Raw genomic sequence first — 16,145 nt, forward strand, 5'->3', positions numbered from 1 at the left:
TGGGCAGGTGTGTTCAGGGGCGGTCCCTCATCACACATGTTAAGTTTCAAGCAAATCCGTGCCCACTGCCATGTTTCTCCTATACACAGACAGCACTGCCACTGGCACAACTTAACCCAGGCCCTTTGGCACAAATTACCCCAAGCCCAGCATTTTGAGAAAAAAGGATTCCCCAGCTGTTTTGAGCTGGCATCATGCTAACTGTATAGACTCATGGTGTAGCTTAATAAAGCACTAAAACATGTGTGAACTGTTTTCAAAGTTATCTATAATTGTTCAAACATGGCAATCAAAAATCCTTGATCATAGAAATGTTACTTTGGAGGGCAAAAACTTGTTTTTTGAACATAAATGTGCTTTCCTCTCAAGCCATGTGTCTCCCTTCTTGATAGGATGAGTGAAATGGATGCCCCTTCAAAAATATGTGGTCACATGACCAACTTATTCTATGGTTTTCTAGATAACAGGGGTGGAACTACTTGCCCCATGGCACAAATTACCCCACTCTCCCCTAATTTTATTTCTTTTATTCCATCTTGTTTTACTCTATTCTATTTTATTTTACATTTTTCTTTGTCACTGTAGTCTCCGTCTCCTTTGTTGTACCATAACTGTTACCTTGTGTATGAAACAGCAGATATGATGATTATGATTCTGTACATGATTTTGTATGAAACTTAAATAAAAATTAAGTTCAAAAAAAAAAAAAAACTGAATACAGACGTGTTTATCCCTCTGAGGTTTGAGGCCATTTTCTCGACTTTAACATATTTTCTTACATTTATCTTTTTAAGATACTTGCAGATGTAACAATACTCCAGTGTTTTATGTCTAAATATTAGAACCTCCGCTGTAAGCACACTGAGGCCAGTTTGTCCTAGAACACTGTAGAAAGAAATAATTTAGGCCAAATGCTGGAAATTTGAGGTCTGCTTTTTGAAAAATGTCCAATCCCTTGTGAAAACACTCCTTCAGTCATGAGAATGAACTGTTTTGGTGCTTGAAATAGGATATGAATACAGTAATAGATACATGTAGAAAACAAGTCTAAAATGACATTTTGTCAGATTGCTTTTTGAGCACAAATGTTGTCATTCTGCCGTTCTATTTTCACCAAATGTCTCAAATGTGAGATAAAAGAAGCTGAATATTGACTTCACATTACATATAAAGCTCATAGCTGCACGTGCAGACCTCAGGATGTTTAAATGACTTGATGAACCCCGGTACCTTTCTGATCATGTGGCCCCCCCCCCCACCTAACGGCTGTGGCCCTAAACAACCACATAGAGGGTTTATGCCAGGGGCCGGCCCTGCGTGGGATTGTTTTACTCTTTCACGTCTATCTCCAAAACGCAGAATGACAACGACGTAATTCCTGTTTTTATTGAAAGCGGGAAACTTCAACCCATCAATCAACCAATCATATCAGTTACATCCGGTTTGCCCGTCCACCTGCTGGCTTATACCAACATCCCTTGCACTTTCTTTTAGTTTTTAGTATGTTTTTATTTGAACTTGTATTATAAGTATTTTAATCTATTTATTGCACCCCACACTTTCTTTCTTTCTCTTCTCGTGGATGTGTTTGCACTGCAAAAACTCAAAATCTTTCCAAGAATATTTGTCTTATTTCTTGTCAAAATGTTTAATTTCTAGTTAAAACGAATCTCTTTCCACTTAAAATAAGACTCATCACCTAAAAATGAACTTGTTTTTAGATCATTCTCACTTGTTTCAAACTAATTTTCACTTGAAATAAGTAGAAAAATCTGCCAGTGAAAGCAAGTTTTTTGTGTTTGTAATAAGAAAGAAAAACTTGTTCCACTGTCAGATTTTTCTACTTATTTCAAGTGAAAATCTGCTTGAAAGAAGTAAAAAGTGTCTAAAAACAAGCTACTTTTTTATGTGAGGAGTCTTATTTTAAGTAGAATGAGATTGTTTTGACCAGAAATGAGACATTTTGACTAGAAATAAGACAAATATTCTTGGTAAGATTTTGAGTTTTTGCGTTTGCCTTTGTTACTGTTTTATTGTATATTATGCACTGTGTATGGATGTTTTACATGTACATGGCAGCTGTCACAACTCCCTTGCTCAAGACAAATGTCCCCTGGTGGGACAAATAAAGTTTATTTGATTGATTTGAGGACACTTCAGCCTTTACACAGAGTCTCTGGTGAGTCTGTAGCTCAACCAGAAGCAGAGTCGTCCAATAGGAGACCTGTTCGCCAAAGAGAGTTCATTTACATCCAGATGGTTGATGCTCTGTTGTTGCCTTGTGTGATCAGGATCATCTGAAAACCAGCTGTAAATGTAATAGATGAAGCCTAGATTAACATTAATGCATTTTAGCAAAGCTGAGACCAAGACATGGGATCATCATATGGAGGGAGAAAGGGTTAGCTTAGGCTATCATGTAGAACGAGAAATCTTGAAAAATTGCAGTCATCTTGAAATTTAGACTGGTTTCTTGTCGGTTGACCGATGGAGTCAACTCATTCCAGTTTTCATGCTGGTACCACCACAGCACCTTTATATATAGCCTACACATGCTGTCAAAACAGTGGAATTTATGCAAATTTGCTCATGTTAACAAAGAATTTCAAAAGACTTGTAATACATTTTTTGTTTGTCTTAATGTCAGTAATCAACTCAGTAATTTTCACGGAGATATCTAAAGGTTAAAAATTTTACCCTATTCACGTGAGAAAAATAATGATTAGGCGTATGAATGGGATATATTTGGGTCTTTTTCTTTAAACTTTCCCCTAATGGGATTCTTCTGGGCTTTTTTTCCCCTCACTCAGGACATGTTGAGGATACAAAACCAGTTGAGTTTGTTCAACGTTGACCCCCTTTTTGGCCTAAAATGACTGGACTAGAGTGGTTTATGATCATTTCTGTTTCCGTTATTTTTTAATTCCCCTTTCTTTTTCTGATCATATATCTGTTTCTACGTCCATACGACACCACTAACCTACAGAACGGATATTCAGAAAGGTTACGCATCACAGGGCTGAAGTTTAATCCACAAGGAGACCAGCAGAGAGAGAGAGAACGCCATAGAGACTCTTCACATTTGAACTCATTCCTATTCAGAATTAAAGGTTAACAACCAGCTTCAGTTGGACGTGAGCGTGTGCGTGTCAGGATCAGTTTCTGGTTTCATCTGGTTATTTCCAGCTCGGCTGTGGTGGCGCTAGCGCTAACGCTAACGCTAACCTCAGCTCTGTGGCTTCCAGTCTGTTCTGGTTTCTGGACCTGAACCACTTCCTCCTGGCTGCAGGCAGCACCCACTGAGGCATCATGGGAAATTTTACTGAGTGTGTTCATTCAGCACTTAATTGGGTCTATTATAGGATATATAATAATAATCAATCCAGGGCTCTCAAGTTTTGAAGTGAGTTCAGAGTGAGATTTTACCAGTTTTACCATTCAAACAAAAATATTTATGACTTATGACTGGAATAAGTTAACCAGGGGCGTCATGCAACCCAAAATTGGAGGGGGCACAGTGAATGCGAATGTGCTATTGGGGAGGATGCCCTCAAATCACTTATTTTGGGCACTTATACTCTACACTAGTATTTGTTAGTTTATTTTTAGAGCACAGCACAATGAAAAATGTTTAAGTAACACATTATTTAACCTTTAAATAATGTTGAGGGTCCAATGTGACCCATTTTTACATTTAGGAACGGTGAAAACACCCTAAACATTTTTCCTCAAGTTGAACTTGTTCAACACAATATTTGATACAGATGCAATGGTCTTTCCTGCCACTACACTATAATTACTGTATAAATCACAGTAGCATTGACTGATTAGTTGAACGCAGCCTGATGTAAACATTAATAAAACTCAGTAACCAATCACACAGCTCCATCTTGTCCATGTGTGATGTTCAGGGACGGTCAGGACAGGTCTGAAGACAGAGCTCTGAGGGTGAAGTCTATAATAATGAGATGAGATGAGAGACACCTGTGACTGTGACCGGTCTACTCTGTAGCTTCGTCTTGACCACATGTCAGCTGATCAGCCGCAGCAGAGGAAACTACGCTGTTTTTTTTTAAATTAAAGCAGAAGTAAGTGATATATTTGTGTTAATCTAAGTCTTAAATAGTTGTATCTTCCGACAGCAATCACTTCTATAGAGTGTTTGGTCTGAAACACGGGTCTGTCAGTCACTCTGCTCTGCTCTGAGCCCAGGAGAAAACTTTCCTTGTATCCTACAACCTTTATCCAATGAGGAGAGAGAACGGCATAAAGGGGCAGTCCTCTCTGTGTGTGCAGCCAAGGGATGCGCCTGAATGTGGTGACGTAGGGACGAGGACTGTTATGGTGCATTCAAGGCAACTCGTAACTTGTGTTTTTCCGACCTGTGAAGTGGTACCAGTTCGATCTGGTACGAGTTCACGGGTCAGAAGTTACGAGTGGCCGTTATAGTGACTTTCACAGGTAAAACAGGTCAGAGAAACACGAGTGGGTTGCCTGGAACGCTACAAAGTCGTAAGTCGTGACTTGAAGCTGTAATTTACGGTTTCAAAAGCCTGCCTGGAACGCAGCATTAGCCAAAACCACCGGATCGCTTACTTCTGCTTTAAGCTCCTACTGTAAACTGGCGCGGCTCCGGTGTGCTTATCAAAGCTTGGTCGCCGTGCTGAGGCACCGGGTCGGTTTGAGCTGCGTTCATGAAGTTAAGAGGCTGCTTTCAAACTCCTCAGGCAGTGATCAGTGTCGGCGGCTTTTTGACTCGTTACTCACTGGTCGTGGGTGTTTCAGCGATGGTCCAGGCTGAGGCCAGTAGGCTACAACAGGTAACAGTGTTGTTGTCTCATGAGGCCAGTAGGCTACAACAGGTAACAGTGTTGTTGTCTCTTCACCTCTCTCTGTGATCAGTGCGCCCTCAAATCTGTCCCACTGTTAAAGCGACTGGTGGACGTCACTGTGGTTTAAATGCGTGAGAAATACAACGTGTGGCGTGTGAGCGTGTGAACGGGTGGGAATGTCAAATGCGTGAGACTTGAGAGCCCTGTCAATCATACAGTAATAGGCTACATCCATGGTTCAGCAGCACTGAGGGACGTTAGCATCTTAGCATGTTAGCATCTGGCATCATGGTTCTAACACTTTCACGTATTGCAAAAAAAGTATTTGGTATTTTTTGTTCAAACTAATGGATCAACCTCCTCAAGACTATCATGTTAACATTTAAAAAAAAAGTTTGTGTATATATCCTTCCAAAAAAACACAGAGGCAGAGATTTTGTAGCGTCAAAATATTACATCAATTTACCCCAAAATCTGTTCTCCGGTTTAAAATGATTTCAATGCTAAATAAATTTTAGCAATGCCGCTACGATCCAAGGAAAGAGCTGAGATGATAATTGTCGCCATATAGTATAGAAGTGTGAAGGTTTTACAGCCAAAGAACAGTTGTTTAGTTTGGACCGAGTCTAAATGTAGACTCTTATCGGTTCAGTTGAAGCTTGAATAGTTACGTAACTTCTCTGGACTCTGAGCTGCTTCTCACCTCCTGCTGAAGGTTTCCACTCATGCATGTTCCTCATCACAGCTTTCTAATGTTAGGACCTGCACCACTGACACTGTTCTTCATTTAGTTTTTCATTTCTGTTCACACACTGAACCACAGGAAGATGCTTCAGTATTGGAACATGCACAATAATAAACTGACATAGATGCATGTTTCTGTGGTTTGGTCTCAGCTTTTAGTTTTTAATCTCACTGACTGTTCCGACCTTGTAACAGTGGTACTCCTTTGCATTTGACACCAAATAGTGAATTCTGTGATAGTTTGAAAAGTTTAAGGTGTTGGTATTTGTAGAGGACTAATGAGGTTTTGACTGTGTCATAATGTGAGAGTCCTACCATGAACAGTCTGCAGGTTACAACCGTCTCCCCTAGATTCTGTTTATTCTCATGGACGATCGTTAAAATAACGATTACCGGAGTAAAACTAAGAGATTTAAGAGATTTAAGTTCCTTTTGCAACCAGCAAATCCTCTGAAAAGCAGAGAGCCTTTCCCTCTGCACTCAGACTTTTAAATTCCTCATAGGATTTTTTATTTTTTATTTTTTATTCCATTCTATATTTCTTAAAAGCTTTTTTATATTATTATCCATTCCAAGCTCCATGTTGTCTGATGTGTGTTGTATTGACTATTCTATTTATTGTGGGCCATGTAGGCCATGACAACCTGCTGCTCAAAATGAATCGCCCCTTGTGGGATTAATAAAGTTGTTTTGAATTTGAATTTGAATTTGAAAAAACAGATAAACTCATTTGTTTTTCTTGATAATAAAAAAGTCGGTAAAACTTTACAATAAGGGTCCCTTAATTAATGTTAGTTAGTACATTATTAAGCATTAATATATAAACTAATGTGTTAATTAATGCTGAGTAGCCTAATGCATACATAATGATAACTAATTACATTATTCAACTCTTAAATGTATTGACTAACTTTGAGTAGTAAACATTAATTAACTACTTACTAATAGGCTACATTAATTAATGTGTTTCCTAATCCTAAGTAATACATAATAATGATTGTTAATATATCTGTAAACAGTTAATTAACGCTTAATAATGTAACGAACGTTAATTAAGGGACCCTAATTGTAAAGTGTTACCAAAAAGTTTAAAAAACAGACAAAATTTAGTCCAAAATGACAAATATTTGAATGAACTTTATGTTTAATTATTGTGACAGTGACAAGTCTTTATGATCTCAGAGTTGAATTAAATCAGAGATTTTCTTCTTCTTTTTCTGTTTTTATTTCTGTCTCTGAAAGTGACGTCGTCGTTTCCTGTGAAACCGTCGAGCTGAACTGACCAGTCGCAGTTTTCTCGCTTCACTTCCTGTTTTTTTCTCTTTTTTTGGTTGTTTTTTGTCCTGATGACTCATCAGATTTCTCTGACTTCCTCTTAACGACGACTCGGACGTTTCTCACCACCACGTCTCTTTCTCTTTCTCCTTCTGTTGTTTCAGGGAGTGTGGAGCCGAGACCTTCGTCAACTTCGCCTCCTTCGAACGAGACGGGAAGCTTCCTTACAACTGGTAGGCCACGCCCCCTCCCCAGCCCCGCCCCCTCGTAAGCCCCGCCCCCTCTGTCACGCCCCCAGCCCCTCTGCCCCTCCCCCCTCCCCAGCCACGCCCCCAGCCCCTCCCCCCCCCCCCCCTCTGTTGGTTTGTTCATGTTAATTCACTGTGTAAAATATGAGCTGTGGTTGGTCGACCTTTGGTGTGGATGTCGACGCCCACACAGAGATAACCACCGTGGTCTGAACATGTAGCTCCTGACTGTAGCCGATCTGTGATGTCAGACAGTAACGATGATGATGATGATGATGCTGTGTTGGGACCAGCTGATTGGACGATGAAGACGAAGTTCAGGATTTAATTTGTTTCAACTAGTGATGTCACGATTATACATTTTCTTGGTTATTATTGTCAGAAATAATCACGGTGTTACGATTACTTACTTTAACACTATGACACTATCTATACCAAATTTTTGTGTTTATTTTAAAGGGCTACGCCAACATTTTTTTTCGTGTCTTGCCTCACTCCCGAGTCCATGACCAGCAGATAGACACCATCCTTTCCACTGTGCGTGCAGTAACAAGGGAGATAGAGCCGTATCGCCGTAATTAGCTTAGCTCAAACACTGGAAGTGTATAGGTAGTGTTAGCCTGCCTCCACCTAAAGTCGCTAATTAGCTTAGCTCAAACGCTGGAAGTGTATAGGTAGTGTTAGCCTGCCTCCACCTAAAGTCACTTTTTTTATTCCTTTTGTTTTATTCTGTTTTTCTCTCTTATTCTGTTGCTATTTGTTGCTGCTGCTGCACAAATGTAAATTTCCCCACTGTGGGACAAATAAAGGAATCTTAATCTTAATCTTAATCTAGCTTAGCTCAAACGCTGGAAGTGTATAGGTAGTGTTAGCCTGCCTCCACCTAAAGTCGCTAATTAGCTTAGCTCAAACGCTGGAAGTGTATAGGTAGTGTTAGCCTGCCTCCTACCTAAAGTCGCTAATTAGCTTAGCTCAAACGCTGGAAGTGTATAGGTAGTGTTAGCCTGCCTCCACCTAAAGTCGCTAATTAGCTTAGCTCAAACGCTGGAAGTGTATAGGTAGTGTTAGCCTGCCTCCACCTAAAGTCGCTAATTATCTTAGCTCAAACACTGTAAGTGTATAGGTAGTGTTAGCCTGCCTCCACCTTAAGTCGCTAATTAGCTTAGCTCAAACACTGTAAGTGTATAGGTAGTGTTAGCCTGCCTCCACCTAAAGTCGCTAATTAGCTTAGCTCAAACACTGGAAGTGTATGGGTAGTGTTAGCCTGCCTCCTATCCGAGCCGAAACCATCAGTCAGAAGCTGATTTCATTTTAGCTCTAAACTCTGTAAATATTTCACTTTATCCACATTTCAAACATGTTTAGGTGAGAAAGTAGCCGTTTATATCAGCAGTGTGTCGTTAATTTGTCTAAATACCAGCTGTTTGCAATTTTGTTCGGACGAATTTGGCGCTACTCAAGCTAGCCGTTGTGACCAACGCACTTCCGGTTACTTTCACAAAATAAAACACCCGTTGCCCTTTACATACAGAAAACCATGACGATAGAATTTGTGCTTTTACTTTGAAATAGGAAGCTAACCTACCCTCGATGTAGCTAGCTTGAACCAAAATAAAGCGTCTTTGCTTGAACCCTCCGTTTTGACTGATCTGGTCCCGTTAGCGCATTTGACCGCTCAAGATGCCTTACCGGAGAGTTTTGTCAGCTCTGAGACGAAGATCGGCCCGCCGGTTTCCCTTTAGAGTTGCTGAAGAGTTTCTCTGATGACTTTAGGTGGAGGCAGGCTAACACTACCCATACACTTCCAGCGTTTGAGCTAAGCTAATTAGTGACTTTAGGTGGAGGCAGGCTAACACTACCCATACACTTCCAGTGTTTGAGCTAAGCTAATTACGGCGATACGGCTCTATCTCCCTTGTTACTGCACGCACAGTGGAAAGGATGGTGTCTATCTGCTGGTCATGGACTCAGGAGTGAAGCAAGACACGAAAAAAAAAAATGTGGGCGTATCCCTTTAATCTTTTTTGTTTTGTTTTGCTTTTTTTAAATTAAAAATGACACGCTAACATTTAAAGTCCTACCAATTCAATGTTACCTTAGTTAATGGACCAGTATCTGAGCATTTACCTTTTATTTTTGCACCAAATCTGCCGATACGGTTCCAAAATCATCTTTTTTGTGAAAGTGACGGTATTTAGGAATCTTTACGATTTAATTGTGGCGTTTAATAGCGCGACTAATTGTGAAAACAAGTAATCGTGACATCCCTGAGTTTCAAATTCAACAAAACGAGAAAAACGACTCGTTGTTTAAACCTAAAGAGGAGGAGGAGAGGAAGAAGAGCTGCTCCTCCTCCTGATGATGATGATGATGAAGATGAAGATGTGGCTGTCGACCACTCAGACTGATTGATTGATTGATTGATTGATTGATTGATTGATTGATTGATTGATTGATTGATTGATTGATTGATTGATCGATTGATTGATCGGTGATTGATTGGGGATTAATATAAGGGCTGAAAGACGGTCAGTTAAGGCAGAAACCTCGGCTTCCATCTGCTCTTGTTGCCGTGTCCATCACTAAACGCTGCTGTCCATCAGAGTCTCTGCATGTCAGCTGACCGCCAAGGCCCCGCCCCCACAGGCCCCGCCCCCTCAGGCCCCGCCCCCAGTTTTGGCTCAAACTGCAGAAAATAAAAACATTGAAGGGACAGTTCAACATTTAGTCAAACTGGCCCATTGCCATAATCCCTATAGTCATAGCAGTAGGTTCGTTACCTTTAATTGTCGGTGCAAGCTGTTTTTAGAACGGCGGAGCAGAGCCGTGAGCTGCTCAGAGCTACGCTACGGAGGCTCATTATGGGATTTCTTCATTGTTTTCCCTCATCAAACTCATCAAATACACAATCCAACAACTCCACAACGCTCTGGTGGATAAGTTGTGAGCTGCACATTCACCACGCTATGAGATAATAACACAACGTTACCACACAGAGTTGTTTTAGAGGGAAAACCGCTGATGCGTGTTGCCTTCAGGGACAGTTTTTCATCAACAGTCTCTGTATTTCCCTCTAAAACAACTCTGTGTGGTAACGTTGTGTTATTATCTCATAGCGTGGTGAATGTGCAGCTCACAACTTGTCCACCAGAGCGTTGTGGAGTTGTTGGATTGTGTATTTGATGAGTTTGATGAGGGAAACCAAAGAAATCCCATAATGAGCCTCCGTAGCGTAGCTCTGAGCAGCTCACGGCTCTGCTCCACCGTTCTAAAAACAGCTTGCACCGACAATTAAAGGTAACGAACCTACTGCTGCTATGACTATAGGGGTTATGGCAATGGGCCAGTTTGACAAAATGTTGAACTATCCCTTTAAAAACTTCACAAATATGAAAATATTAAAAAGGTTTGTAGTGAAATCCTGAAGGGGGGGTTGAAGGGGGGTGTTGGCTCTCTCCGTGGTTTCTGTTTCCAAGTTTTAGATGTGACGTGGTGATTCTGCAGCAGATGAGTCCGTTTCTCTTTCCGTGTTTAAATCTTCTGTTTCACCGACGGAGACGAGTTTGAGTCCCTGCAGCAAGAAACTGTCAATAACTGAGTCATAAGTGAGTAATGAGTGAGGTTCAGTCCCAGGTTCACAGAGTCTGAGCTGCAGCTTCAGAACAAACAGGAACGTGAAACAGAAAGTGAAGAATCAACAGATTTAACAACATGAACATGAGAAAAGACTTTAACTGTTTGATCACAGCTCAGGTCTGTTTTATCTAGTATAAAGACAATAAAGATACTCAACTCTACACTGGAGGTCAGAAGTTAAAAGAGTTCTTTATTCATTTGTTTCTTTGTTTAAATGGACGGAGACTGAAGTTTAAAACTCAGGTTAAAGTTTGATTTAAATCAGAGTTAAAGGTTGAGTCTGGAGTTTTGTGCCCAAAAATAAACATTAGACTTGGACAAATGAAATCCGTCTTAATCATAGACTGTAAAAAGAATGGACGTAGCGTCCGTGACGTCCCCCATTGGTTTTGGGGAGTTGTTTTTGTGACTCAAACATGGCGGCCTGAACAGCGCCATGTTGGATTGGCCGGCCGAGAACCCGCCCACTGGCCTCGAAGCAGCTGTCCACGGAGCTGCTCGGACCTGTCACTCAACGTTTCCGCGCCCTAATTGGCCAGAGTTTTAACCTAATAACAGTAAAACGGTAGAGTTAAAAAAAAATTCACCCCCCTCAGAGTGTGTGCGGGGGTAGAAACTATCGATTGAGACGAAAAAACGTGCTGACACCAGGCTTTTAACATGTTTACTGAGGATGTAAAGTGGGTGATTTTAACATGGGGGTCTATGGGGAATGCTGCTTTCTGACACCAGCCCCCAGAGGAAGAAGAGGGGATTGCAGTTTTTTGAACGCGGAAGTGACTTCACTTCTCAGACCGACAACTGCCCCCTTGGTCTTAATCCAGCCAATGACGGAGCTCAGGTGAAGCTACGTGCAGCAGAGTAGTAGCTCAGGGCTGCTAGCTAGCTGCACTAGCTGTCTCTGATGCTAACGAGTGCTAGCAGCTAGCACGTCTCTCTCTCAGCAGCAGCAGCAGTCGTCATGACAACAAAGTAAAATAAATCCAGTCTGAGTGAAGCGCTGGAGCCGCGGACCGTTTCCCCACCGCCACCGACACTGGTAACAAGTATGAGGGCCGTTGTAGTGAGCTAGAGCTAGCTCGATGCTAACTTCGGCTAGCTGTCGGAACGTTTTACGTAATTACACAACGTAATACGTCAGACATTAACTGTGCGGCGGAGTAGTGTCCGAAAGTGTTTTTTATTTGACCAGTGAGTCACTATATTGAATTCACTATATAGTGAGGAGGGAGGAGGGAATGAGGGAGGGGTTTCGGACACAGCCCAGGTGTGACCTATCCACCTTTTTCCGAACGTCAAAAACGTAGCCTGTTTTGCCGGTTTTGCTCTTCCGGTGGAATTTTATGTTTACGTTTCCATGGTTTCGGTAGTTGCGGTAAATGCATGGATTTTTTTTTTTTTTTTCCCCAATGAAAATGTGTAAAACGCATGGATCATCACAGCAGCTTTTAACAGTGGATATTATCACACAGACTGACATCCGTGATAAAAGCCAGCGTTAGTAGCCTAGATCCATGCGTTTACCGTAACTATGACAACGACTGAAAACCATGGAAACGTAAACGTACAATTCCACCAAACCGGCAAACCTGGCTTCCGGTTTTGACCAGAGATGACGTTCGGAAACTTGTGGATAGGTCCAGGTGTCAGGTGTGAGGTCCAGGTTTTGGTCCAGGTTTGGTCCAGGACTGGTGCATTGTGGGAAACGGGGGCGGGAGGAGGAGGACTCAGTGATGTCACAGTGGAGACGGGCCAGAGCGGCGGCGGCGGCGGCCGTGGCGGCGTTGTCGTTGTTGTTGTTGAGCGGCTGCATGATGCATTCACTGTGTGTGGGGCACTAATGTGTCGCTGTGTGAACTAATGAAGCGCCATGTTGTGTCAGTGTCGCCCCCTGCTGTCTCTTCTTCCTCATTTGTTTCCTGTTTTTATTTGAACCTTCAGGCGAAGAAGCCTCTTTGCCTTCCTTACCCTACTGCCATCCTGCCTTTGGACTGACTATCTTTTGGCTTTTTATATTAATCCGTGGTAAGTAACGCATCTGCTGGCCTCAAACACTGCACCTCAGGTGGCATGACGATGACGATGATGATGATGATGAAGATGACAGAGTATTGATCGGCCGATCGATTGATCGGTCGGTCGGTCACAACCAGGGGTCTGGTTTTATTCTGCTTCTCTCTGCTCCGCAACAAATCCCATCAAGCCCAACACCTTCCTGTAGGAGCTCCTCATTGGCTCCTCATTGGCTCCTCATTGGCTCCTCATTGGCTCCTCATAGAGCACTGTAAAAGAGAGTAAGGACACCACCATTGACTCCCGTGGTAAGGGTTTAAGGGTTTAAGGGTTTAAGGGTTTAAGGGTTTAAGGGTTTAAGGGTTTAAGGGTTTTGCGCCCCTAGTGGCAGGATATGGGTATTGCAAAAGCGCCCAGAAAACCCATTCACTCCAATGTATGTGTGTTGCCCACTTGCTGGTAAATTGATGAAAACGGCCGTGTTTTTGTTTTTAGGTGTCTTGGTCATATCAAATTAGCCTCGTAAACCAGCCTCTCGCGGAAATGCATTTCATTTCATTTCATTTCATTTCATGTCTCAGAGAGTCTGGCCTCATCCCCCCTGCAAGCGTTTGGGGTGGGCGGGAGCTGGGCGGGAGTAGTAGCAAAGACGGTTTAATATCTTTGGTAGTAGCGTTGACAGACAACCCCATTCAGCCAATCAGCAAGTTGGTGTAGTGACGGGGCTTTGCACCAGTCGGTCCCTGATTGGCCAACGTGTGTCAATCACAGCGGGCGACGCTGATTGGCTCTTAGGCCTTCTGAGGGTTTCAGTCCAAACGCTTAGAATGGGGATGAGGCCAGACTCTCCCTCAGAATGAAATGAAATGCACTTAGAGAGGCTGGTTTACGAGGCTAATATCAAATTACACTTAGCCTATAATTAGTTTATTATAAAATGTAAATTGAAAAATTCATGTAGAAAACTGTTTTTGTATTTTTTTTACTGGCCTATGTGTTAAAGCAGATATCAGTGGAATGTTTTTGTTAATATAAGTCCTAAATAGTCCTATTTTCCGTCAGCAATCACTTACATGAAGTATTTCAGCCTAAACACGAGTCTCTCCGTCACTCTGCTCTGCTGTAACCCGAGGAGAAAATTTTCCTTGTGGGATACAAGTGTTATCCAATGAGGGGAGAGAACGGCATGAAGGGCTGTGTGTGCAGCCAAGGGATGCGCGTGAATGTGGTGACGTAGCACGAGGACCAATTGATGCCTGACAAGGGCGGGGGCTGCTAACTCATGGTGCGTTCAAGGAAACTCGTACTTTGTGTTTTTCCTTCCTGTGAAGTCATACCAGTTCGATCTGGTCCGAGTTCACGGGTCGGAAGTTACGAGTGGCCGTTATAGGGAACTTTCACAGACAACAGGACGGTAAAAACACGAGCTACGGGTTACCTGGAACGCTACCAAGTCGTAGTTGTGACTTGAAGCTGTAACTTACGGTTTCAAAAGCCTGCCTTGAACACGGCATTAGCCGAAACGGCCGTGCCACTGATATCTGCTTTAATGTTTATCTGTAAAGGATCCTCAATGATGCTATTAACGTGGGTGATCTATAAATGTCCTTAAATTATTGAAAACACCACACTGCTCATTCACCAACAATGCAGAGATGTCAGTTCTTTGGCGCTTTTGCAAAACCCATATTCCTCCACCAGGAGGCGCTGCCATTGGACCAATGCTGTCCTTACTCTCTTTTACACTGCTCTAGTTCCCCATTGGTTCCCAATTGGTTCCCCATTGGTTTCCCATTGGTTCTTCATTGGTTCCTTGGTTCATAACGCCACATTTTGAAATAAAAGACTTGAACGAAATATGTGATAAACTTTGCCGCAGTTTGTAATAAGTTGTTACATAGGCTAATGCACCAAATCGCTACAAAATGCGGCTGTTGGATTTTTATTATGAAGAAAATGTGATAATTTGGTGCGTTATCTAACAACTTATTACAAATTCGTTCAAGAATTTTAGGTAACACTTTATAATAAGTACACACTTTACTAGCTTTAAATACTGAATTCATCATTTATAACACATGAATACTCATTAGTATGTAGTTTATAAACAGTTAAAAATGTTTTACTCACATTGATAAGCACTGACTGTATTTATAAACTACATACTAATGAGTATTTGTGTGTTATAAATGAAGAATTCAGTATTTATTAATGCTTAATTAAAGCTTATGTGGCAGATTATTACATAATGTGGCGTCCATGTTTACATCCATTCATTTATTGATAGATGAACCTGTCGACACGGAGATCAATACACATTCTTTACTGCTGAGGAACTCAGCATGAATTAAAATTAAGTCTAAAGTCATTACATTTAATCATAAAATCAACAAAATAAAAATAAACTATGAACTGTCAGATCTGGTTTTAGAATTGTATACCTTTTATAAACACTGTTATAACATAAAATCATCATATTAATTTAAATATTTAGTGACTGAGACTCAAACTGTTTCTGTTGGACAGCGCTCACAATTCCTACGACCAGCAGAGGGCACTGAACGCCACTATTCGATTGATGCTGATTGGCTCGTTAACAAACTACAGTTCATATTTATCTAACCCTGAAATGAACCCTCATAATTATCCATTAACATCAAAGCTTAATATTTGTAATAATAATAATAATATTCATAAAAATAACATAAAATCGTAAAAAATATTAAATAACAAAGTGTCGTACAGAAAGTCTGGAGTCCCACAGGGCTCAGTGTTAGAGCCCCTGTGTGTGTGTGTGTGTGTGTGCGTTGATTGGGGATTTGTTGTTAACGAGGAGGAAACTGGAGAATAAAACCAGACTTTTATTTTGACACTTTAAACGTGCGGTTTGAGTTTGAGTGTCGGGGAAACAGGAAGTCAGCTGATGATGATGATGCTGTGTGTGTGTGTACTAACGTGTTGTTGGCTGTAGCATGATGCTAACTGTAGCATGACGCTAACTGTAGCATGATGCTAACTGTAGCATGACGCTAACCGTAGCATGACGCTAGCCGTAGCATGACGCTAACCGTAGCCTGCTGCTCCCGCCAGGTGTCTGCATGCCGCCCGGCTCTTCACTTCCTGGTTCGTCACCGTCGTCGTTAGCATGTAGCTTAGCATCGGCTGTAGCCCGTAGCGACTGTGTGTGTCATGTGACATGATGACGACTTCAGTGCATGTTTGTTTGTAGTTTTTTAGCGGTTCTTAGAGTTTCTGTCGAAGGTTTAAATCTCGTCGTTTCGTTGAGAGGAAACAAAGACGATTTAAAACCAAACAGTGAAAATAAAATCTGCATGTGAGTGAGTTTGTGTAGAAAAAAATGCAGCTTCAGACGGAGGAGGGAGAGTCTTTCTGAGCA

At 41.7% G+C, this 16,145-nt stretch overlaps 1 protein-coding gene across 1 annotated transcript in view; it reads left to right on the forward strand.

Annotated features, from left to right (window-relative positions):
* The window catches only part of ptpro (protein tyrosine phosphatase receptor type O), a 98,475-nt gene that overhangs the window by 67,633 nt on the left and 14,697 nt on the right, over positions 1-16,145 (forward strand). Inside the window, exons 16-17 of the mRNA XM_085769918.1 lie at positions 7,016-7,084; positions 12,677-12,760. Coding sequence (XP_085626044.1) covers positions 7,016-7,084; positions 12,677-12,760 — 153 coding nt within the window. The remainder of the gene's footprint in view (positions 1-7,015; positions 7,085-12,676; positions 12,761-16,145) is intronic.

The sequence above is a fragment of the Trachurus japonicus genome, chromosome 23, assembly GCF_045865225.1.
Source record: "Trachurus japonicus isolate A0001 chromosome 23, Traja_1.0".
Lineage (NCBI taxonomy): Eukaryota > Metazoa > Chordata > Actinopteri > Carangiformes > Carangidae > Trachurus > Trachurus japonicus.